The 25,696-nt window shown below is 44.3% G+C and overlaps 1 protein-coding gene across 1 annotated transcript; it reads left to right on the forward strand.

Annotated features, from left to right (window-relative positions):
- Nucleotides 1–710: 710 nt before the first annotated feature.
- Nucleotides 711–23,750, forward strand: GPR162 (G protein-coupled receptor 162). Its single transcript, XM_089488933.1, has 5 exons — nucleotides 711–820; nucleotides 4,259–6,477; nucleotides 13,767–13,956; nucleotides 17,995–18,143; nucleotides 20,107–23,750. Exons 2-5 carry the CDS (start codon nucleotides 5,584–5,586, stop codon nucleotides 20,635–20,637), a joined length of 1,764 nt encoding a protein of 587 aa, XP_089345059.1. The 5' UTR covers nucleotides 711–820; nucleotides 4,259–5,583; the 3' UTR covers nucleotides 20,638–23,750.
- The last annotated feature ends 1,946 nt before the right edge of the window (nucleotides 23,751–25,696 follow it).

Genomic DNA, 25,696 nt, shown 5'->3' on the forward strand with positions numbered 1-25,696 from the left:
TGCCTGGTCACCCTGGGACTTTGGGGACTCCTCCTAGGCAGAAGGTGGAAGTGTGGGACATGTCCTGGGAAAGGAGGACAGTCCTGGTCGCCCTGAGTGGAGGATCTTTTGGGATTCCTCCTGGACAGAAGGTGGAAAGGGAGGACATGTCCTGGAAAAGGAGGGCTCCTGGTCCCCCTGAAAGGAGGACGTTTTGGAATTCCTCTTGGAGAAAAGGTGGACATGTAGGACATCAGGGAAAGGAGGACTCCCAGGTTCTCCTGGGCAGAAGATAGAAATGTGGGACAGGTCCTGGAAAAAGAAGACATGTCTGATCCCCCTGAGTGGACGACCTTTTGGGATTCCTCCTGGAGAGAAGGTGGGGATCATAAAATCATAGAACTGGAAGCGACCACGATGTAGGTGTCCTAGGAAAGGACGGCATTCCTGATCACCCTGACTGGAGGTCCTCCTGGGCAGAAGGTGGAAATGTAGGACATCTGGGAAAAGATGACCTTTTGGGATCCCTCCTGGGCAGAAGATGGACATGTAGGTCATGCCTGGTCCCCCTGAGTGGAAGATCTTTAGGGATCCCTCCTGGAGAGGAGGCTGAGAGGTCGGCGTGTGGCTGTCTTGCCTGCCTGGTGGGCCTGGGGCAGAGGGGGGTCCTCCTCCGAGGGATGCTAGGGGCCACCAGGGCCGCCCTCCTGGCCCCTCCTTGGCTGCGTGGCGGTGGGGCGGAGGCGCACGCACTCAGGCAGAGAGGCAGGGATGCAGGCAGGGATGCAGGATGCTCCGGTCGCCATGGCAGCGGAGGCAGAGGCAGAGGCAGCGCTGGGAGGTAAGAGGGTCCTCCAGATCCTGGGGATGGGGATGGGTAGGAGGAGGGTGGGCTCGTCTGGCAGGGCTCCCCATGGCCCTATGGCTAGGGGCAGTTTCCTTAAGCCCCCCTTTCCCCTTGGAGAATGTCTTTTTATTTTGGGGGGGGGGGGAGGTATTGGTTCAGCATTTTGGCATTTGGCAGGAGGTGGAAAGGGAGGATGCTCCTGAACTGGGGGGCTTGGGGGGATCTTGGCTGGCTTCCCCCCCCCCCCCACACACACACACACATACACACACCAACCTCCCCCCAGAGCCCCTTCTTGGGGACTGGGGGGCTGGCACTGGGAGGACTGGTCTACCATGACCCCCCAACTCCCATCTCCATCCCTTCACAGCCCCCCTCTAGGCCTGCAGCAATAGCCATGGCAACTGGTTTTGAGGTCAGGGCCAGCAGCACTTGGCTTCAAGCTGAAGCCCAGGGAAGGCCAGGCACGTCCTCCTCGGCCTCTCCTGCTCCCCACTAAATCCTCCCTTCAAGGGGACCAAACACATCCCCCACGTCCCCAGGACCTGCCTTCCCTGTCCGCCTTCTCTCCAGGAGTGCCCTCTATTCAAGCACATCCCTGAACATCAGGGGTGTGTGGCTTTGTGGGATAGGGAATGTATTTTTACTGTAATGTGTATTTTAATGTTGTAAGCCGCCCCAGTTGCATCGCGCAGAGGGGCGGGATAGAAATAATTTATAATAATAATAATAATAATAATAGGGTTGTGAGCTTTCATCTCTAGCCAAGTCCTCCCATGTCCTGGAAAGTCCTCCATTTTGTGGTGTCTTGCCCTTCAAGGCAGTCAGGGGATGACATCTGGCCCCCTTGGCTAGGGAACCGGTGGTTACACCAGGGATGGGGCAATGTATTAATCTTTATACGAATGCTTTGAGGTTTTATTTCAGTGGTTCTCAACCTTCCTAATGCCAGGATCCTTAAATACAGTTCCTCATGTTGTGGTGACCCCCAACCATAAAATTATTTTTGTTGCTACTTTATAATATGCGTTTTCTGGTGGCCTTAGGCGACCCCTGTGAAAGGGCGATTCAACCCCCAAAGGGGTCGCAACCCACAGGTTGAGAACCGCTGTTTTATTTGGTAATGTCTTATATTTTCGCTTGAATATCCTACACTTTGCGGCGCCTTGCCCTCCTTTGCCATTGTGGGGACATCTGGTCGACCTGGCTTAAGCCGGAGACCATAGGATCAGGAGGAGGGGTCTTTCGGTGTTGTTGAGCCTCCCCCCCCCCAGCCTTTTAACATCATGCCTTCCTTTCCCCCAATTATTCTGGCAGTAGGGCCTAGCACCCAACTCCATCAGGCTTCCTTCTCCCATTTGATTTTATTCATTGCATTTCTGGGTCATCCCCACACTTCTGCCTCTTTCTCTCTTTTTTCTGTGGCTCTTCTCCTTCAGTCACAAGGCTGTGAGTTCACTTGTTTCCTTTGTCAGGCAGAACTTCCCATCTGGAAGGAGGACTAGGTTAGTGGGAGGATGGCATTTAACAGGAAGCCTGGGCCAGCAGAAGGCTTGCTAGGAACCAGCCAGGCACCATCTCCAGCCCCCAAAGTGGGAAAAACAAGAGATTGCAGCCAAATAAGGGCTTTGCACAACACCGGCTAGCCCACAAGTGCCGTGGGGCTCAGCAAGAAAGTGCAGCAGGGGAAAGGTATGTTGAGAAAGGTCTACTCACAAGTTTTGCATTGAGTGCAGCCACTGAAGTTTGCATTGGGCTGGTCTGGCTAAATGTGAGTGTGCCGTTTGGGCTAGCAGGGTCCAGAACAGGTATGTCCAGGTCTCAGTGTGGTATAGTTAACTGGCACACAAGTCACAGACGATATTGCAGAAAGATAGTAGATACTTAATAGAAACTGGCCGATGGTATGATGCTGAAGGATGAAAAAGAAAACTGCAGAAGCTGTTTAGTCAGAAACCATAGCAAGAACACCTTTACAACTCAATTCACCTGCCAGCCTCTTAGTAGTTTCTGTGTGGACAGAAAGGCCTCTATTAGCTGGCAAACCCCTTGGCAAGGAGGACTGGCAACCAGGCTCAGCAAGACAGCGGACATGAGGCAGAGGATTTTTCATCAACCTTTGATAATGTCGATCACAAGGTCCTGGAGATGTGATTCCAAAAGTGTGTTTGCATTTGCACATCTGACAGGTGCAAGTGCCACCTATCTCAAAGGGAAAAAAACAGCATTATGCAGTGAGAGTTGGTTTTGGGTTCTTTGAGGTTAACCTAGCTCTCTATTTTCTTCAACCCATATTTTATTTTAGAAATGTATCAACCTGAAACTTACTGGTAGCAGGAGGAAATTTTTTCCCCCAACCAAGCATGTAGGATGAATGAATAGGCCCAAGAGGACAAGACTCTGAGCAAAATGAGAAGACGTGTGTTTTATCAGCCACATTGTATCAGTGAGAATAGGCTGCCTGATCCTGAGGACAGGGACTCTGGCATTGCTCTGTGGGACATTCAGGCCCAAAAGAGCCAGGAGAATGGGCATCAGGACTGGGCGAAGGGCAGTAGCAGGATCATGGCGGTGACTCTGGGCTGAAATAGCACGTAGGGACTGAGAACTGATGGAAGGAAAGCGGGTGGCCTGATAACAACATGGATTTCTGTTATTCAGGAGATAAACAGATTAGCAGAGCCCATGTGACAGGTGGATCACAAACGTTAACACAGATGCAAATAGCATATGTTTGGAAGGGGGGGAGAAGAGGCATGGTCCACAGTTGTTTCAGAACCACTGCTGCACAATATTCCAGAAGTGGAAGATTTAACCTGAGACACATCTGTGTCCAAGGCCAAAAACGTCAAATGACTTCTTTCCCTCACACATAGATGCTAATTTAGATGGGGCACAATTCACCAGGAAATCTCATTGCTTAAACTCCACTGGAATATATTTAGCTCCCATGTGTCCATGGGGCTCTGGCTGGGGCTGGGGGATTTGTGTCCCATGGGTCAGAACTCTCTGTTGCCTAGGTTCCTTGAATGGCTTCCTGGGGAACCCGCTGCCTGGGGCATTGCCATTCTTTGCTTTTCTGTGCCTCATGCTAGACTGCCTCTGGGAGCAGAAGGGCACCTTCCCAGGACTGGGGAAAGAGGCAAAGGGGAGCCTGAGAGCTACAAAACAAACTCTCCCACCCCAGCCCAGCTTTACTTTCGCCTTGCAAGGGATTCTTGTGGCCTGGGGTACAAAAGAGCACACAGGCCTAGCATGTGGTTGAATTTGCTGCATTGTTGTGCTGATGCAATGATGTGGCACAATAGGCGACAAACTCTTGTTAGCAACTCACTGTGTGGGCTGGTGAATTGGAATGATTTCTAGGGTGGGGGGCGAGGTTGGAAGAGATAGAGCTGTGTTCTTATGTTTTCCTTTTCCTTTTCTCTACAGTAAGACGGGTTCTCAAAACCCTGAATTGCCAAGGAACTCTGGGAAAATAATTAATCCTTCCTGCAGTTCTCAACTGGCTATCAACAAATTCAAAACCAGAGGAAACACTTCTTTGCGGGGAAGGCGCTGAGCCTGGGGGCCTGGCAGAGAAGCAGGTGATGTTCATCTCCAAAATGGCTAGATGCCCAGAGATTTGATGATGGACACCTGGTACTGTTCCTCTCTTCCATCAAGAGCCCTTCATTTATCCTCCATTTGTCAAAGAGAGGCAAAGCTGAGTGGGCTGTCAAAGGAAAGTAATAATTTTTAATTATGTGTGTGAGAGAGAGATTGAGAGAAAAGCTGGCAGAAACAAGACGGGAGGTGGTAACAGTAAAGAAAGCTGCTTCCGCCTCTTTACCTTTTCTTTTTTCTTAAAATATATTATTTATTGTAAAGATAAATATCTTGCTTGCCTCTGTGCTCAAGGCAGCTCAAAACTGCATAAAAACAAATTACAACAAAAACAACAATCTAAAATACAGCTAAATACAAATCAAAATAATATGTTAAAATTAAAAAACAACAACAGTAGCACAAATATTTAAATCCCACCCCATCCCAAAATCCCATCAGGACAAAACCCTACCAAACCCTAAAAGAACAATAATTAATACCAGCAGTAAATTGGTAATTGAGTAGGCCAGCAGTCAAGCAAATATAACATATACCAGTTGGAGGCCATGAAAAATTGGGTTTGCATGAAAAAAAAATCTAGAAGGGTTAATAGAGCATAGAGTAACATACTTGTTGGTTGGTCTACACTGTAAAAAGTTGTATGTATCCTACAGTTCAGTGCAGATGCTAACTTTCCCATAAAAACAAAGATAGGCCTCATAGCTATATTTAATTTATTTCTATTTAATATATATTTCTATTTAATTTATATTTAGTCTAATTTTCTTCACTGTTCCTCTAATTTTTGTACATTCTATTTTTTAAAATTTGGAATTAAATATTTTTTAAAAATAAAAGAAAGTCACTTAAGAAAAAGGGAGGGGGAAAGCAAAAGAGAAAAATGGATCAAAGGAAGTATAATGAAAATAAGAGATGGAGAGTAAAGGACAAATTTGGAAGGTGTAAACTTACAGCGCTTTATAAATAAAGGTTAATAATAATAATAATAATAATAATAATAATAATAATAATAAGGTATAACAAGGAATAGAGTGAGACAGTGGTTTTTCCTCCCAGAGGTTACTTCCACATCTCCCTCCTGTTTCCCTTTGGTAGTAGAGAAGGGAGCAACACTGGTTCCTCTGCAAGGCCTCCGTGCATGACCCTTCATGGTGGTTTCCAGAACCCAAGGAGGAGACAGCACAATGAATCGTGGGGGAGGCAGCAGCCCCATGGAGGAATTGTCCAAAGCTACCTTGCACAACAACTCACTGTGGTGGCTTGCTTGTGGGCTCCTTGCTCTGCTAGCCAACTCCTGGATCATTCTGAGCATCACAGCCAAGCAGCAGAAGCACAAGCCCCTGGAGTTGCTGCTGTGCTTCCTGGCAGGCACGCACATTCTCATGGCTGCTGTGCCACTCACCACTTATGCAGTAGTGCAGTTGCGACGTGAATCCTCCGACTATGACTGGAACGAGAGTATCTGCAAGGTCTTTGTCTCCACCTATTATACATTGGCCTTGGCCACGTGTTTCACCGTGGCCTCCTTGTCCTACCACCGTATGTGGATGGTTAGATGGCCTGTCAACTACCGTCTGAGCAATGCCAAGAAGCAGGCCCTGCATGCTGTGATGGGCATCTGGATGGTGTCCTTCATTCTCTCCACACTACCTTCCATCGGCTGGCACAACAATGGGGAGCGTTACTATGCCACTGGCTGCCAGTTCATTGTCAGCAAGATAGGTTTGGGATTTGGCGTGTGCTTCAGCTTGCTTCTCCTTGGAGGCATAGTCATGGGCTTGGTGTGTGTGGGCATCACTTTCTACCAGACCTTGTGGGCACATCGAAGGCACCACAGATGCCATCACCAGAGAGCAGAAGAAGCTTCTTGTCCTTCAGCTCACAATACCTTCAACGTGCCAGCCATTGTAGTAGAGGACGTCAGAGGCAAAAGACGGTCATCCTTGGATGGATCTGAATCTGCCAAGACGTCCATGCAGATGACCAACCTCATTAGTGCAATTGTTTTCCTGTATGACTCACTGACTGGGGTTCCCATTTTGGTAAGGAATACCTCCACTTCTTTTATCTTAGAACAGTGGTTTTCAGACTTTACACCTTTCCAAATTGGTTTGTTTGCAAGAGAACCTCTTAGTGTCTGGCAGAGGATTCTGGGTGATGATTCAGTTTATGTGGGGCATGCAACCAAATCTGTTGCTGCATTCTGTTGCCGTAGATGATCCCACTGTGCAGAGTAGAAAACACCAAAGGCACACTCCTCTGCAAGTGAATGTTGAGGAGAAGACCAGTGGTGATGGGCAAGAGGTCCTTCAAGGGGAAGCTTGTTGGCCAGTACTGGTTATCTCACTGGGGACTCTCCAGCAGGCTTCTGGGGGAATCCAAGCTTCTCTGAAACACAGTTTGAAAACCACTGTCTCAGAAATTAACTAATTTCTTTTGCAACAAGACTGTGAGAATGAGAGAGAGGGAGAGCATGAGAGAGAAAGAGTGTTGAAGGTGGTACAAAGTGCCCTTGGTATCTGCTCGGCCTTAGACTCCCCGTGGATACCAAAATCTGTGGATGTTCAAGTCCCATTAAATACACTGGCATAGTACAATGATATTCTTTATATAAAATGGCAAAATCAAGGTCTGCTTTTTATAATGTATATATTTTTAAAGTATTTTCAAGTTGTGGATGCTTGAACCTGTGGATAAAAAATCTGTGGATACAGAGAGCCAACTGTATTATAGAGACATACTGGTAATTGCCCATAGCATTTGCAAAGAGTTGGGAAAATATTCTTACAAAGGTATCCTGCAAGTTTCATGCCAATGGTGGGAAGGCCAAAGCCAAACTTGGTAAAGGGCAGATCCAAAAGAGAGTGGGAATGAGGCCACATACACACTTGATTTCTAAACTTTCCTATTTGCACACTTCTCTCCCCATTGCCTCTGTCACTCCGTTCTCTCTCTTAAGAAACATAGAGTTGGAAGAGTCCACAAGGGCCATGCAGTCCAACCCCCTGCCATGCAGAAAATCTCAAAGCATCCCCGACAGATGGCCATCCAGCTTCTGTTTAAAGACCTCCAAGGAAGGAGACTCCACTACACTCTGAAGGAGTGTGTTCCACTGTCAAACAGCTCTTACTGTTAGGAAGTTCTTCCTAATGTTGAGGTTCAATCTCTTTTCCTGGAGCTTGGATCCATTGTTCCGGAGCAGCAAAAAACAAGCTTGCTCCTTCCTCAATGTGACATCCCTTCAAATATTTAAACAGGGCTATCATGGCGGGTTACAAACCGCCATTAAAGTACGGACTCAGTCCGTACTAGGGTTAGGAAGGTGCGGTGCTTCCGCACCCCCTAACCCTAGTATGGACTGAGTCCGTACAAAATGGCGGCCCCCCTTCCACATGGGGGCCGCCATGACGACGTCACGACTGCGCCGCCTCTACACACTTCTTCTCAACATCCTTTTTGAACTGTGGTGCCCAGAACTGGACACAGTATTCCAGGCAGGACCTGACCAAAGTAGAATACAGTGACACTATTACGTCCCTTAATTTAGACACTATACTTCTACTGATGCAGCCTAAAATTGCATTGGCCTTTTTAGCCTTTTGCTGTCCTCCCTACATTGTCCCTCTCACCCATTGGCTCCATCTTCCCATCCTCTGGTCCATGTGCTCCTTGCTCTCTGACATCCAATCCTCCTTTTTGCCTCTTCTCTCTCCATCTTTCTGTTTGCCCACTTTCCCCACTGATCCAGTGAGCTGAAGTTGCAGGAAAAGAGTGATCTATTCCTCCCTCACCTGTCTCATAAATCAGCTGAAGAGCAGGAGGGAGGGCAATGGTGGAAGGAAAATTAACCCTCCCCATGACTCCCATGCGCACAAACTGCTCAGCTGATCCATGGGAAATGGGTTACAAGCAAGGTAAAGGGGGCTGTGTGTGTGGAAGAATGATGAGCAGTATTTAAGCAGAGGCCCAGATGAGGGAGGCGTGGTGGGCCACGTCTGGACCACAGTGACAGCCTTCCTATTCTGGATTTGCCTATGAACTAAAATGGGTTCCCATGGCTCACCATTTTCTCTGAACAAATAAGGGTAGGTTATTTTACGGCAGGTTTTGAAGCCCTGCAGAAATATTTTTAAAAACTGTTTTCCAAAGACAAAACGGTCACGAAGTTTCCATAACATAAACAACAGCGCATCTATTGTACGTACCACATTAAAGAGAGCAAAACCTGTTTTTGTATGTAGCCTGAGATGGCTTCATGTTCTCCTCCTGTGAATGGCCTCTAGAGGGCAAGATCTTTGTCCAGTCCTCAGTTTCTGTTAGAAGTGATGGATCCAAATCAGTTCAAGGAAGGAAGCAAGACAGAGTGCTGTGGCACAGAGATGTCGTTTTCTGCAACACAGCCCTTTGATATTCCGACATGACATTTTCTTAAATAATAGGCATTTGGCAGTGGCTTGTATCCTGGATACCTAGATCATTCTTTTGCATCTACTCAGTGTCTTTAAGCTTTGATGTCTCTCTCCTCTGGCACTCCCTAACAAATTAACCTGTGTGCTTCGGTTCACATTGCATATGCAACCACACATACACTGTCTCCTGGTCCAGATGCTGGACCTGCAGTTGACCTAACAGATACCAAGTGCTCTGGTTATACTTTATTTCAAAAGCTGGATGTCATTATTTTATTCTAGCAAAATGCATTATATGCATGGAGTAAAGTCTCGTATATTGCTAGCAAAATGCAGTCTTGATCCTGTCTCAGCTGCATCCCACAGTGCAATCCATTTGTTTCATACAATAGAGTTTAATGTCAGCCAGAGAAAAATCAAATTTCACTTATTTCCATGGCCAAGTCTCCATTCATGTGTACAGATACATTGTGAGATAGATAGATAGATAGATAGATAGATAGATAGATAGATAGATAGATAGTCAGTCACACTTCTACATAGCAGCATCCTGGGACTGGCTTATTTATATGACTGATGTACACACACACAAACACATACACACTATAGCGGTACTTTCAAATTGAAACGTTTTTATTTCTTTTCAAAAACCCAGCATTGCCTGAATCACAGTAGCAGATCAAGTTCCTAGAATCACAGAGTTGGAAAGAACAACAGGGCCATTTATCCCAACCCCCTGCCATGTAGGAATACATAACTAAATCACTCTTGGAAAATAGCCATTCAGGTTCTGTTTAAAGACCTGCAAAGAAGGTCTTTAAATAACAAGAGTCCACTGTCTTCTGAAACAGTCTTTTTCACTGTTGATCAGCTCTTACACTGAAGAAGTTCTTCCTAATGTTTAGGCGTGATCTCTTCTTATAATTTGAATTCATTCTTTTATGTCCTAGTCTCTGGAGCAGCAGCTAAAAACAAGCTTACTCCTTCTTCCACATGACCTCTATTGATATCTTTAAAGATGAGTATTGTCATGTCTAAGGAGTTTATCAGACAAGGGAAATTGGAAGTATAACCCAATGGCAATCTGAACGCAATCATGGGGTTTAACGTTATTGCGTGATAACCCACTACATGCAAATTCAGGCAATGGGAAGTCAGTCCGAACACAATCATGTGGTTTCATGTTACTGCGTGACAGACTGCCACACGCAAATTCGGGCAATGGCACGCTATTTTCGGGCAATGGGAAGCCAGTTCGAGTGCAATGTGCATTCACGTAATTGCACTAAACTAGCGACTTTAAGTGAATGCATTCTGGTCCCACTTTTTTTTTTAATTCGAATTTAAGAGAAATTCCTCCCGTTTGATAAACTCCTACAGGAGCCACTCCAAGGCAAATGACTCTGTTGAAGAAATGACCTCCCCCTCTTTCCCGAGAGATGTGCCTTCCCCACATAGCTTCAAGCATTCGCCCCCCTCAAAAAAATTTTTTTCTTCTGCTACCTCTTCTCTTGGCCTGTCCAGTGAAAGAAAGCAGGAGCAGCAGCGCAGCTCCAACCTGCCAACCAAGTCTTAGAAAAGCTCACAAAGCTGAAGCAGGGTCCCAAATTCCCTTTTGCCCCTGCTTCTTCCCTACTGCTATGTGCTCTAACTCCTTGCTCCAGTCAATCTGTCTCAAAATAGTGTCACTTCAAACCACAGAAACAATGACCTGTACCCAAGCCTTGAAAGAGTTTCCCAAAGACCACTACTAGCAAAAGACAAGGCCAAAGAAGTAAGCTTATCTGAGGACATGACGATCAGGAGACACCACCACATAAAGTGATCAGCAATGCTTTGCGGTGTTTTGGGGTGAGCCTGAAAAGAGGTCTCATGCAACTCTCATTCCCACCATGGTCCTAAAGGCCGCTGGTTGCCCCTGGTTGCATACTTTGGGCATACCACCCACTTAGGAAATCAGTGCTCCATATCCTTTGCACAGGTATGGCTTTCCAGCCAGGTGTCACTCATACACTAATTCTGTTTTTCATTTTTTTCCTGTCTAAATGTAGTACCTTACATTTATTCCTGTTGAAATTCATTTTGTTAGTTTTGACCTAGCTCTACAATCTGTCAAGGTTTGCAGTATTTTCCCCCAAACACCTCTTCTTGTCACTCCACAAGGAGTGTGGAGAACCAGTCACTTTCTGAAGCTTCGAGAGTTGTTCGGCACTGGCCTCTTTCGGACAGCATCATGCCAAACAGAGAACCACAGGAACTTTGGCTTATTGTGGATTGTGGTTTGCTTTTGTGTGCCTTCAGGTCATTTCCAATTTATGGTGACCCTATCCTGGGGTTTTCTTTTGTTCTGAGGAGGTTTGCCATCCCCTGAGGCTGACCGCATGCAACATGCCCAAGGTCACCCAGATAGCAGCATGCTATTTCACACTGCTGATTGCAAAACAAGACTTGCTAAACAACTGTGGCTTATTTACTGTGATGTCTCCAACCACTACTGTGGCTTATACCCCATCCCACCCCAATAAAGAGAGAAATAAACCATCAATTTCTTTTGCTGACCTTTGGAAGAAAAACAAGCCAGAATACCATCACAGTCTACACCAGAGTTTTGGGGTTTGTTTTGCCATTCCTGTGGCAAGTTGGATCAATCAAACACTCATCGACGTCAACTTCCCTTGCTTATCACGATGTCTAAATTCATTACTTGAGTTGCGTTTTGCTTTTCACATACTGTTTTCTCAGATCCCTTTTGGGAGAAAGCAGGAAATAATTTCATTTTCACCCATTGTTCTGGCAGGAGGAGTAAGTGGGATATGCAATGTTGATTTGGGTGACAAGTAGAAGAATTATTGCAGTTTTTTGTGGTTTTTTCAGGCTATGTGGCCATGTTCTAGAAGAGTTTCTACCTGACATTTCGCCAGCATCTGTGGCTGGCATCTATAGAGAATTATTGCAGTTGTCTGGTTCAGTAAAACTCCCTGGGAAACCTTTGTCAGTTTCGGCCTTAGCTCACATTGCTGCAACCTCATAGATGTGCATTCCAGCAATGAAGAACAGAGTTCTAATAATTATTTTTACAAGACACATAACAGTAAATGTTAACACACTGGGGACATTTCAAGGGGGCATCTTGCTGGTGAATGCTTCTGCAGTGGTCTGGCATAGTAACAGAGTGTTCAGACTGCAGCTGTGTGAGGGTTTTTTTTTAAAGCAATAAAAAGATTACAGAGATCTGTGTGTATTAATTTTGAAGCACCAAAGTGGTAATGTTGCAGGTACTGCCTGATGCCTGCAAACTTTTTACTACTATATTTGATACAGCAGTTGTGAACCAATAGCTGAGTTTTCCAATGGCAGATAGAGTGGTCTGGAAGTTCTGGGAAAATGTAATATCCTTGAGTGCTTCCAAGGAGTTTATCACACGGGAGGAATTTCTCTTACGGTAATTTTGAATGAAAAGAAAGTGGGGCCAGAACACATTCGCGTGAATTCGCTAGTTCAGCGAATTTACGTGAATTCGAATTGTGTTCGAACTGACTTCCCATTGCCTGAAAATAGCTTGCCATTGCCCGAAATTGCGTGTGATCACCTCTCACGCAATAACGTGAAACCCCATGATTGCGTTCGGACTGACTTCCCATTGCCCGAAATTGCGTGTGGGAGTCTATCATGCAATAACGTTAAACCCCATGATTGTGTTCGGATTGCCATTGGATTATACTTCCAATTTCCCTTGTCTGATAACGTCCTAAGTGAAGGCTTTGTCCTGACATTTCCCTGCTACAAGGCCCATATTTTGGGAGGATCTGGGTGCCACCATTTTTCATTTCTAATCCTTCTGTGTTTTTCTACCTCTTTGTCCATCCCCCCTTCCCCTTGTTATTGTTGTGTTATGTTCATACTTATGGTGACCTCTAAGGCAAAACCTATTACAGGGTTTTCTTGGCAAGATTTGTTCAGAGGAGGTTTGCCATTGCCTTCCCCTGAGGTTGAGAGCATGTGACTTGCCCAAGGTCACCCAATGGGTTTCATGGCCAAGATGGGAATTGAACTCTAGTCTCAACACTCAAACCATTATACCACATTGGCTCAGAAATAGATCAAATAGGAAAAGATGGGCGAGGTCTACCATGCCTTTTCATCAGTAGCTCTAGGAGCCCTCCATCTGGATGCACCTGAAGTTGAATCTCACACAGCAAATAACCCAAGTACACATATATTTGGTGGACGAAGAAATGGTTGCAAGGAAAAACAACAGCCACATGTACTCATGCTGCATGCCAATGGCAATGACTCTTTGTTGATGCACATCTTGCTTCGCTGCTGCAGCATACATATAGCTATAGCAATTATAGGCATTCATACAGCTAAAAGCTGTAGTGCATATGTACGATGAATCAGAAACAATTTGACTATTGCTTCAAGAGGCAGAAGCTGAACTTTTGCAAGCACTCAGCACTCAGCCCACTTTGAGATGATTGTGCTCTCATGTACTTTTTCTACATCTGCCTTGGTGAACTAGACAAAAAACCCTTTTGGTTCCTACAAGCAAACAATTCAGAATTAAGAAGCCACTAATTCCACAGCTCAGAACTAAGTATCCACTGTACAGCTTGTTTCCTATAGAGAGTGGTACACAGCTACACAACTAATATTGTCACTCTAAATAATATCTTATTTTCCTATGAAACATATGTCTTTATTTTGTCTCTTTCTTCTCTCTGACCAAACATGTTCAAAAGAGTTTTAAAAGAGTATGAAACCTGCAAAGACTGTTTATCAGATGGGTGAATGTAAATATAAATATGTCTAATAAGATTAAATAATGTGCAGTAGTTCCTCTTTCAGTTCTCTGAAAAAAATATATTGTCTATCTCCAGACATGCCGCTGTGTCCACCCTGACGGTCTCCTTGTTTTTTAGGTGGTGAGCTTCTTCAGCCTGCGCTATGACACGGCTCCCACTTGGATGGTGTTGGCGGTGCTCTGGTGCTCCATGGTGCAGACCCTGCTACTCCCATCCTTCATCTGGTCCTGTGAACGTTACCGGGCTGATGTCCGTACGGTGTGGGAGCAATGTGTGGCAATACTGTCAGAGGAAGATGGGGATGATGGTGAGCACCTCCAGTCCTATGATGTGTGTTTCAGGAAGAGGAGGAGAAAACTGTGGGCAGGATGAGGAAGTCACTATCATTACAACATGATTTCAGTGGGTTATGTTTTGTGGGCTGTGGGAACAGCAGATGGAATAAGAATCTTAGAATAACAGAATTGGAAGGTACCCCAAACGTCATCTGGTCATCTAGTCAGTGCAGAAAATCCACAGCTAAAGAATCTTCCAACAAAGGAGAACCCACCACTTTCTGAAGTAGTACATCCCACCGCCAAACAGCTCTCACAACTATTCAAACAAGTTGTACTTTTAACAGATCCATGACTGGTTCTCCCTTGGTTTGGCTTGGTTTGGTTTCAAAGGTAAATGCAAGCACAGGAATGTGTGGGACATATCTTGGGGCTAGTCTTCCCATTATTTTCCCTGTGGAAATACCTGCTAGTGCTACTAATAACATCAAAAATCCACCAAACAGTGATGCCTTTATTGAGACAACCAAAATGCATATCTTTCGAAGCTCCACTGGCTTCTTCATCAGGCAAGGTGCAATTGAAGATGTTTTTGTTCTCAAAATGTTTTTGTTCTCAGATGGTATAGAAGGGTATTTCTTGCAGGCTGACACCTTCTCCTTCTGGCCATGTGGCTACTAGGAGTCCAGGAAATTCAAAGTCCAGGAAATTTATCATCCATTTGCAACACAAAAAGATATTTCTTTTGCAATCCAATGTGTCTCCATCCTTTCTGAAGCCACAGGCCCCTTTATTAGGGCGAGGACACTGAATTTCTCAAGGAGCCTTCATAAGTTTGCATCATGAAAACTTTATGTGGTGGTGAGGTAAAACAATGCAGTCCCAATTTTAGGGGAGGGTGTTTGTTGGAGGTAGAAAGTTCACATATGAATTAATTAATTAAAAATAATTAAAAATAATAATTGTAAGCCGCTCTGATAGCCTTTAGGACTGAAGGGCGGGATATAAATACCATAATAATAAAATAATAAAATAATAAATATGAAGCTCCCAGTCCACTGGCTCTCTCTTTAGGATTCCCCCGTTGCAGACATAATGCGGTATCCTGAAATCCAGAAAACATCCAGGGGGAAGCTATGTTGGCCATATAGCAAATTCAATAACATCAAAAATCTACCAAACATTGATACCTTTATTGGTGTCACTTTATTGGTTGTTTTGTGGATTTATCATTGTTTCATGGATTTTTGATGTTATTGGATTTGTTATATGGCCAACACGGCTACTCCTGGATGTTTGCTAGTGCTCTTGTTTGCCATGTTGTAGATTCTAATACACAGACACAGACACCTTCTACCACCTTTTAAAAATGCATGAGACACCCAGTCCGGCCCTTAGCTAATGGAACAGGATTGGAATAAAATTGGTTGATTGTCCAGAGAAAGAAAGAAAAACACACCCTAGAATTGTAGTTAAATTGATGTTCATTTGTGATGAATAATTTTACTTGTAATTGAACTAACATAACTGATATTAAAAGCAACAGTTAGGTTAAGTGTCACTAAAAGCACTGGGCAATACAAGCTGTACCTTGCTGTTCCAAGCTGTACCTATTTAGTCTAATCTGCTATATAGGCACATTTCCTTTGGGATTTTTTTCTACCAAATCTCTATTAACTGACATAAATAGAGCTTTTGAGGAGCATTTCCAGTTTTTTGTCCAGCTCTGTTTTCTTTGAGGAGTTTACATGGAAGAATTTGCTAGGGAATTGCGCTCTAGTGTAAGGTGCCTAAACACCCTTAAGGCATCAGATCCTGTCTGATCTTGGAAGCTAAGCAGGGTTGGCTCTGGTTAGAACCTGGCTGGAAGTCCGCTAACAAATACCAGGTGTTGTAGGCTACATTTCAGAGGAAGGTACTGGCAAAACCACCTCTGAAGATTCCTTGCCGAAGAAAACCTCAGAGGGTCACCATAGTTCAGAAGCCAACTTGAAGATACACTCACACACCACTGGCTGTAGGACGGGAGTCTTAAATCCTATAAGGCTGGAGGCAGGTGCAGAGCCCTCTCTTTTTTCTGTACTTGTGAATAGATTTCCACCAAGATACAATAAAAAGCCAGCTGTCTCGTGCATACCATTGTTAGCTCCTTAGGACTGAAGCATGGCTTTGGCATGGCTTCCAATCTCTCAGGACGCATGCATCATTTAAACAGCACACCTCCAAAGTGACCCGAAGCAGCTTTATTTTGGCCTGTCTGTATGGGCCCTATGATTCTATGATTCTCAGTTCAATACCAAGAAATAAAGGGTGGGAGATTGATTCCAGTAAGTGGAACTAAAGCAAAAATGAAAAATGTTTCTAACCACAGCCTCAAGTGGGAGTACAATTGCATGTCCTTTTTTTCTTTTCTTTTCTTTTCTTTTCTTTTTTTACAGACAGCCACTCCATCTAGTCAAATTTTGGCTCAGCCACCAGTTTTGGCCCTACCTCCATCCACCACTTTGCCAAAACACACACACACACACACACACACACACACACACACAGTTCTAAAACTGCTGGACTGTGCCTGTGGACTGGAGATGTTTATAAACTCTGTGTGGGCTGGGGATGTTACGATGCCAGCCTGTGGGCATACGCCATAACCAGATCTACAATTTTACACTGATCACACTATAATGTTTTCCAAACTGGTTCTAGTAGGGAAAATGTCCATTTGAACTGAATATGATCAGGGACGTAGCCAAGGGGGGGGGGGTCCTTGGGGTCCGGACCCCCTCTTCCGTTAGATAAAATGAATGGTGTGTGCCGCCACGCCACCGCGCCCAAGCCCCTTTATAATGGTGGTACTTAGTCTGGACCCCCCCCTTCCCAAAATCTTGGCTACGTCCCTGATATGATCAATCCCCTTCCCTAGTTGCTCTAAAATCTTACAACTACCTTCGCCTTAATACAGGGTGATCAGATGTCCTAACCGCAAAGCAAGACAAGGTGCCCCAAAATGTAGGGCTCTACCAAATAAAAACTAAAAACATTAATATAAATGTAAATTCATACCTCTTAGTGATGATCAAAATGGAGGACATTTTGAAATTCCTAATGGACAGAGGGTTGAAATGTACTGGAAAAGGAGGATGTCTAGTTACCCTGCCTTAATTTCCTATCAAATGTTTATTTCCTAACTTGAGAACTATGAAATTGAAAACAATACAACGTACCTGTTTTCCTACAACCACACTCCTAGGCAACATGCCCTGTGGATGTAGTGTCCCTGCTCAAAACCCATATGAAGTTATGGGGAGCACCTCTCCCCATATGTGCCTTTCCAAGGATTAAGATCTTCTGGGGGACGCTCCTCCGTGTCCCATCCATGAGGTCTATATATTGTGTTGTGACACGGCAGAGGACTTTCCCAGCCATGGCACCCCAATTTCACAATGCCCTCCCCCTGGAGACCCAACTGGCACCAAAACCCTTGCCATTTAGGCACCAGGTTAAAACCTGGTTGTTCATTTAAGCTTTGGGCTTCATTAATTCAGCCCAAAGAGTATTATTTATAGTTTTTAACTCATTATATTGTTCAGTTTGTTTTTCACTTATTGTGTTTAACCTGTTTTAATGCTATTTAATGCTTGTACGCCACCCTGAGATTACTCAATATAGGACAGTGTATAAATATCTCCATCATCATCATCATCATCATCATCATCATCATCATCATCACCATCATCTTTAAAACCACGGAAGAGGGGAGAAGGCAGCTGATTTCACAGCTGCTTTAGCAGGGTTATATCTAGGTGAGGAGACATGGATAAAATGCAAGCAAGGCTGCATTGTGGGCCATTTGACTGTTAGATCAGTTTAGTTTAGGACTGCAGCAGTAGGTGTTGAAATGTGGTGGACTGCTGTGAAAAACACAAATAAAGATAATAACCACCTAAATGGACAAGAGTACAGATACCATCATGGTTGTGCTGCTCTGTTTTCTGTCTGTGTGGGGTGGGGCAAACTAGAAAGAAAAGAGGAATGAGGCGAGAAAAGGTTTTTAACTCCTTCTCATATTCTAGATGGCACTGATGATTATGGAGACGGGAGGATCTGCAAGGTGCGATTTGATGCCAACGGTGCTGCATCTATGAAACGAGATCCTAGGGATGCTAAGCTGCTGCCAGTCCATCATATGCTTTTACCTCACGACAGGGTGCACTACCTGCAGGTAATATGCCACATTCCTAAAATCTGTTTTGAGACACTGGTCATCTGAAACACAGTCTGGTTTAGAAGCTTGAAATCTGAACATCTGGGTATCATCTTCTACTGAATCAGCCTATTTAGTACAGATGTCAACCCAAGCCTGGCTCAGGTGTGGATCTGAGATCATCTTGAGTTGCCAGGGGACTGAATTGACAAATCTTTGCCTGCAAAATTTGCACAGTATTCCTTTTTAAAAAATTAAAATCATCATCCATTGAGAAAAGTTTAAAAAATTATGAATACAATATATATCATGGAGCAAATGAGTCAAATCAGAAAACATCATCATTCCATAAGTTCAGATGTTGAGACGGTGGCAGAGGAGGGTGTTCTAAAGAATTTACAAAGGTCAAAAAGGGTAACCATTTCTCTGCAAAAGGAGTGTGACATGAAGTGAGGCTGTTGATCCTGTCTGATAACTTTTCCAGACCCTTTGCCACCAGTTAGCCATGAACAAACAGCCTGTCTTCCAACGCTGTGCTATCTCTAACTGAGTAATAGCCATAAGGAAACAAATTATATATTTATATTTTATGTTGTTATTATTACCATTAAATACAGATAAAAGTAATAACTACTGTATCTCTAAGCTATGCCCATCCTACAGATGTCATGGGATGGAAACGTGAATGCCCCAACCTGTCTTTCCAGAAAGAAGGAGATCTCTCAGCATTACCAATGAAATAACAGGATTTGGGGATTCCTAGTAGTGGGAAAACATGGGAAGGTTAGAAGTGGAAGATGGCAGTTTATATAATTTAAGGTGTAAGACCAGATGATTGTAGGGTAAAAACTGGACCTAGAAACACTGGACGTTATCAGACAAGGGAAATTGGAAGTATAATCCAATGCAATCCGAACGCAATCATGGGGTTTAACGTTATTGCGTGATAGACTACCACACACAATTTTGGGCAATGGGAAGTCAGTTCGAACGCAATCATGGGGTTTCACGTTATTGCATGAGAGTTGATCACACACAATTTTGGGCAATGGCAAGCTATTTTTGGGCAATGGGAAGTCAGTTCGAACACAATTTGAATCCACATAAGTTCGCAGTGCTAGCAAATTCATGTGAATGCGTTCTGGCCCCACTTTCTTTTCATTCGAAATTAAGAGAAATTCCTCCCGTGTGATAAACTCCACTGTTGTGGGATTTACTTTTGTTCGCATATACTTTCCTGCACAAATTCACATCTGTTCACGCTCCTTGTACTGAAAATGCACAACCATCTGAATGCATGGGAAGCAGGCCAGTGGACACACATGCAATAATGCACATTTCTGCAGATTTCAGCAGATACTCTGTTAAAAACCGTGAAGCTTTTTTCATCGGAGTTTAAGGAGTTTTTCATACATATCCCATAAAAAAGCCTAAACGTCTGCAAATCATGTGTGGTCACATTCTATTCACCTGGAAAGAGGAGTATTTTAAACATGTAAACTAGCCCTTTGTTAACAGTAATATCCTCTGCCGTGAAACCTCTGGCTGTGGGTCACAAGGGATAAAAAGAGAGGAGGACCTTGGTCAGTTTTCTTTCTCTTTTTTATTGTAGCACTGTTGGCCCTTTCTATCCGTTGATTTTTTTTATCCACATATTCAAGAACCTATGGCTTGAAAATACAGTAATACACACACACACACACACACACACACACACATATATATATATATATATATATATATTGCAAAAAGCCAACCTTGATTTTGCCATTTTATATCAGGGACACCATTTTACTATGCCACTGTATATAATGGGACTTGAGCATCTATAGATTTTAGTATCCATGGAGTGTCCTGGAACCAAACCCCAGTGGATACCAAAGGCCCACTGTAATCCTTTGTTAGACCTGCCTGTATGTGGCAAACAATCCAGTTTTATGTATTTTTTTAAACTACAGTAATGCTCCATGATTCCCTTTAGGTCCCTATCTCTCGGAGGATGTCCCATGATGAAACAAACATCTTCTCCTCACATCGTTCTCCTTCCTTCCTTCACAAGTGGTCCTCGTCTGATGACATCCGTGTGGTGGTCCCCCACAAACCCGGAGGAGCCGCCGGCTTTCTGCCCCCTGAACTCCGCGGCTACCACCAGCATCGACGGTCGCCAGAGGATGAGTTCACCACGCTGCGCCAGTTCTTGGAAGCTGGATTGGCCACCCGGGGCACAGGCCCTGGGTCTACTGCTTGTTTTTTCCGTGACGAGATTACCACCTTCATTGACGAAACGCCAGTCCCCTCCCCACTCAGCAGTCCATGCCACTCACACCTTCCATTCCCAGCCCAACTGGAGAGACCCGGCTCCCTAGTTGACCAGGAAGGTGATCTTGACAGGGATCAATGGTGTTCACTGACTGGTGGGGAAAACCTAGCTCTCTGCAGTCGTGAACAGGAGCCTGACCAATGGACCACAGCAGCTCACGAGGCACAGACCTTCCATAAGCTCAACCTATGAAACGGCACCAAGAAAATGGATTGTGCTCCGAGTTTTTAACTTGACATGTCTATCCAGTCCCAGGACCCAAGGGACAACTTAGGTCCCCTTGTTTCTCACCATGTTTGTGGGGGAGGAAAATAGTGCTTCTCTCTGTGGTGTGGAGGAAAGAAAAACAAAGGGCAGGGAGAAAGTGGCGTAGTTGGAAGGAATCGTGGTGCCCTGCTCTCAGGTGACAAATGTGTGCGCAGACAGACCACCACAGCTCCTTGAGGGCACTTTTTGTCAGCTCCATCCCGTTGGTAGGTGTTAGTGCCACCCATCTCTCCCCTATCTTAGCTCCACCCAATATGAGAAACACACATTAATTGCCAAGAATGGGATAGGAAGGTATTAAAAGAAATGTCTCTATTTGGAGTTTCACTTGTGTCTGGCTTTGTGTGTGTGTGTGTTTTATTGATGGTTTTATGTATTAAAATTATTGGGGCTATAGTGTAGACACACTCATCTGAAAATAAGGGCCCAAACAGACAGGCCAAAATAAAGCTGCTCTGGGTCACGTTGGAGGTATGCTGTTTAAAAGACACACACATCTTAAGAGGCAAGAAGCTGTGCCAAAGCTGTGGGCCAGTCCTTAGGACTGGATTGTAGCTTTGGCGTGGCTTCCGGCCGCTTAGGACGCACAAAGCATTTTTAAACAGCATACCTCCAAAGTGACCCGAAGCAGCTTTATTTTGGCTTGTCTGTTCAGGCCCTAAGAGCCACTGAAAACAACAGGATTACTAGAAGTGTATGGGATTTTGCAGTGAGCATGTGTTTCATGAGACTTAAATGGAACCAAATGAGGAGGAGCAATGCAGGGATCAATACAATGCACTGGGATGCCAATTGGGAAAGATTAATTGCATTTAATAAACATGTAATAATAGTATATTTTTCACAATGCTTCACTTAGGATGCATCCACAGTGCAGAATTAATGCAGTTTGGCACCACTTTAATTGTCATGATTCTGTCCTATGGAATCCTGGAATTTGTAGTTCGGTGAAGTATTGAGCCTGGTCTGTCAGAGAGCTCTGGTGCTTCACAGAAGTACAACTCCTAGGATTCTGTAGAATAGAGGCATGGCAGTTAAAGTGGTTTCAAACTGCTTTAACTCTGCAATGTGGCTACACCTGGAAATTTAACATCCATTTGCAATGGAAAAAGATACTTCCTTTGCAACCCAATCCTTTGTTAAGGAGAGGACATCAGGAAAACTTTAGGTAGTGTTGAGGTAAAACCAACATCGCTGGGTATGCAAGCTAGGGCTATCTTTTCTTTCTTTCTTCTTTTCTTCCTTCCTTTCTCTCTCTCTCTCTCTAATTCCCCCAGAATTATAACTCAGTGCAGTTTACAATTTTAAAAAGGTATACAGTAAATAAAAACAGAAAGTAATGTAATGTAAATAAAGTACCAGGAAAGTTTGAAAGGAGTATATGTGGTCTAGTGGTTTGAACTATGACTTTGGAGACCAAGGTTCAAATTCCAGCTTGGCCATGAAAGCCCACTATAGGTGACCCTGGGCAAGTCACACTCTCTCAGCCTCAGAGAATGGCAATGGCAAACCTCCTCTGAACAAATCTTGCCGTGAAAACCTCATGATAGGTTCGCCTAAGGGTCTCCATAAGTTGGAAACAACTTGCAGGCACACAATAACAACAATACATTAAACATTAATATATATGTATTAAAAATTAAAAGCAGTTAAAAACAATTGTTGTTGTTGCCAAGTCGGGAATCAAACCTGGGTCTCCAGAGTCACTGTCCAGCACTCAAACCACTATGCCACACCGGCTCTGGTAGCAACCCATTAAATCCTTGATTTAAAAATAGTCTCCAAAAGCCCATTAGAATACCTATATGTATTAAAGGTTTGCCTGAGAGCAGGGCAGCAAGAAATGGACCATTCTTGCCACCCCAGGAAGAGACTTCCAGGGTCTAAGAGCTGCCACCAAGAAGGCAGTCCAACATTTGAAGGATGGTATGATTTTTACCCCTGATTTAAAGAGTGGCTTTGGTGTAGTTAATGACTGACAGTGGTTTATAAGTACATAGACTCTTCCCAAGCACCTTATAGTCTAATTCATTATAAAACATGCTCTAACTTCCCTTCCAGCATTTATACATTTTATATAATCCGGTTGACAATGTGCACCAGCATGAAAGGACTTCAAAGACATTTTAATTAAAAAGGAATAAATTTTATAGGATGTATTATTTGGCATAAAGAAGAGAAATGCAGAGTCTTCTGCAAGAGCACAAGGCAATATGAAATGTCATATTTATGCTTGGTGTATATACTCACCCCTCCCTTGTAGTGTCATGTACGATTTTTGTTGTCATCATCCCCCTCTTTTTTTTCCAGATCCTTGTAGAACTCCATAAAGATACAAAGACAGAACAAAGAATCTGTCACAGAGATAACTGATAGCCTAAGCTTCTGTTATTGCCTTCACTAGATTGAAGAGGGAGGATATTCTCCAACATTTTACTACTACCGATACACTGATTACGCTCACTTTCATGCATTAAACATAACGAAGGGCCTGCTAGATGATTTGCAAGTTAAATCCCAATTTAGCCATCTAGAATCTGAGTTATGTAAGAAGATTGGTGTGGAGGCATGCAGGTCCCATTAGCCTGGTGAAAGAATAGCTGAATTTAAAAGACCACGGTTTTCCTCAGAACACATCACTAGTGAACTTGTAGCTGCTGTAGTCATTTGGACCATGGATGGTCTGGCTCAAAGCTCATGTTGTGCACTGCTCTCCCTGCTGTCATTTTTGCCCGAAATGACAATGTCCTAAGCCCAAACTTAATTGAGATAAGACAAGCGGTACATTAGTCAAAACACTTTAGAATAAACTAGAGCTTAGGCCCTCTTTAAATCCTCAATGTAACATTATCAGATTATTTGCGCTAGTAATGTGCAATTCTAATTGATTTTAAAGCTAGAGGGAACTATTAGTCTGCCGTAGCCTGCCCTCTTACATAACCCTAATAGAGACGTTCACTCACTCATTCCTGTACCAAAGCCAGAATTCTTGGGGGAACTGAATGTATGTATTTTATAAAGTTAAGAGCTGCTGAATCCATTAAGTCTCCAGGGCAGTTATTCCAAGTTAATTTCCCTCTCTGGAAGCCTCCTTCCTGCTCTTAGAGTATTTTGCTTTGCATTTTTTTGCAGGCTCTCGTAGATTTTTCTTGGCAGAAATCATTAGATATTTACTTACCAGTAACAATGCTATACTGTTCAGTTATTTGACTGGACTTACAGCTCATCTTTATATAAAGCAGTGGTTGTTAACCTGTGGTCCCTGGACCACCCCCAGAGGGACACACTGTCCTCACAAGGGGTCTGCAATGGCTTGAAGGCTGCAGTCAGCCCACCTCCCTGCAGCACAGCAGCCACGTGGCAGGAGCTACGGCAAAGGCTGGCAGGCTGGCTGGCTGGGCCTGTGCGTTGCCTGTCCTGTGGCTGCTCTGCCAAGGGGAAGAGGTTACTGAGCAGATGAGGGACAGTCGAGCTGACAACCTGCCTGCCTACCAGCCTTTACCCATCTCTTTCTCCCTCCTCTCCTTTCTTGCTGAGAGCAGTTCAGTCTCCTATAAAAAATGCTTCAACTACCTTTTGTCCCCTTCTTCATCAAGAGGAGAGGAAACCCAGAAAAGGAAGGGAAAGACAGAGCAGGAGCTAGCAAGCAAGCAAGCAAAGGGTCTGGCACCCCTCCTTGGCACTGATGTCACCTAATACTAAGCTATTCAGAGTTAGCTGGGGCATTTACACAGGGGGCAGCTCTTTGCCACCACCTGCCCACCATGCATCCCCCCCTGCTCCTTCTCCTTTTCTGACTCCTTTCTTGCCAATACTTCTGTACCTTCCTTTCCCACCTTGGCACCACCACATCTCTGCCTCAATCCAAGGCTGTCTCCACTTAACCCTCCTCACTACACCTCATTTCAGGCCCACTGAACCATTCTGAGAGATAGGATAGAAACCTAGAATCACAACACCTTAGGACTGGAAGGGGCTGCAAGGAGACCTCCATGTGCACAAGTCCCTTTTGGACAGTGCTTCATGATCCCCTGCTTCTGGAGAGCAGAGGTATTCACTTCCATGGGCACAAGTCCCTTTATGGATGGTACTTTATGGTCCCCTGATTCTATGGAGCAGAATTATTGACTTCCATGTGCATAAGTCCTTCTTTGGACACTGCTTTGAGATCATTGCTTTTGGGGAACAGAGTTCAATCTGGTCCAGCATCAGAGGCTCCAAAGGGGGAAGGAAGACTTTTCTCCTGCTTCTTCCCATCAGTTTGCAGATGGAGCAGTTTAAACAACAAGACACAGTCTCAGACAACCAGCCAGCCTTTGCTTTGGCTCCTATCATGCACCTGCTCCAGTGTGGAGAGGAAACGGACTGAACAACTGAACAACAGGACAGGACAGGACAGGAGCCAATGTAAAGGATGTGTGACATGTGACAGGAGGACATGTGATGGGAGTCAAGGTAAAGGCTGACTGGCTGCGCCTGAGCATATTGCTGTGTAATCCCCTCCAGATGCAAACTAATGGAAGATGCAGGATAAAAGTATTTCCTTTGCTTTCTGACAATTCAGTGTACACCAATGTTGTGTCATGCACAAAATTATCAAAAATATTGTATAAAACTTCTATCAAGCTATGTGTACAAGATGTATATGAAACATAAATGATTTTTGTGTTACATTTTGGTCCCACCTCCAAGATAGCTCATTAGAACCATAGAATCAGAGTTGGAAGAGACCCCAAGGGCCATCCACTCCAACCCCCTATTGCCATGCAGGAACACACAATCAAAGCACCCCCGGCAGAAGACCATCCAGCCTCTGTTTAGAAACCTCCAAAGAAGGAGGCTTCACCACACTCCAAGGCAGCCTCTTCCACTACTGATTTAGGTGGAATCTTTTTTCCTGTAATTTGAATCCATTGTTCCATGTCCTATTCACTGGAGCTGCAGAAAACAAGTTTGCTTCACCCTCAATATGACACACCTTCAA

Source organism: Sceloporus occidentalis, unplaced genomic scaffold (assembly GCF_023333645.1).
Source record: "Sceloporus occidentalis isolate IW3139 unplaced genomic scaffold, rSceOcc1.0.p SCAF_1, whole genome shotgun sequence".
NCBI lineage: Eukaryota > Metazoa > Chordata > Lepidosauria > Squamata > Phrynosomatidae > Sceloporus > Sceloporus occidentalis.

What these genes read in the sequence shown, in the direction of transcription:
- GPR162 (XM_089488933.1), top strand. Translation starts at nt 5,584, where the DNA reads ATGGTGGTTTCCAGAACCCAAGGAGGAGACAGCACAATGAATCGTGGG. An exon ending in TGACTGGGGTTCCCATTTTG is followed by an intron (nt 6,478 to 13,766) that starts GTAAGGAATACC and finishes CTTGTTTTTTAG; the next exon opens with GTGGTGAGCTTCTTCAGCCT. An exon ending in ACAGGGTGCACTACCTGCAG is followed by an intron (nt 18,144 to 20,106) that starts GTAATATGCCAC and finishes GATTCCCTTTAG; the next exon opens with GTCCCTATCTCTCGGAGGAT.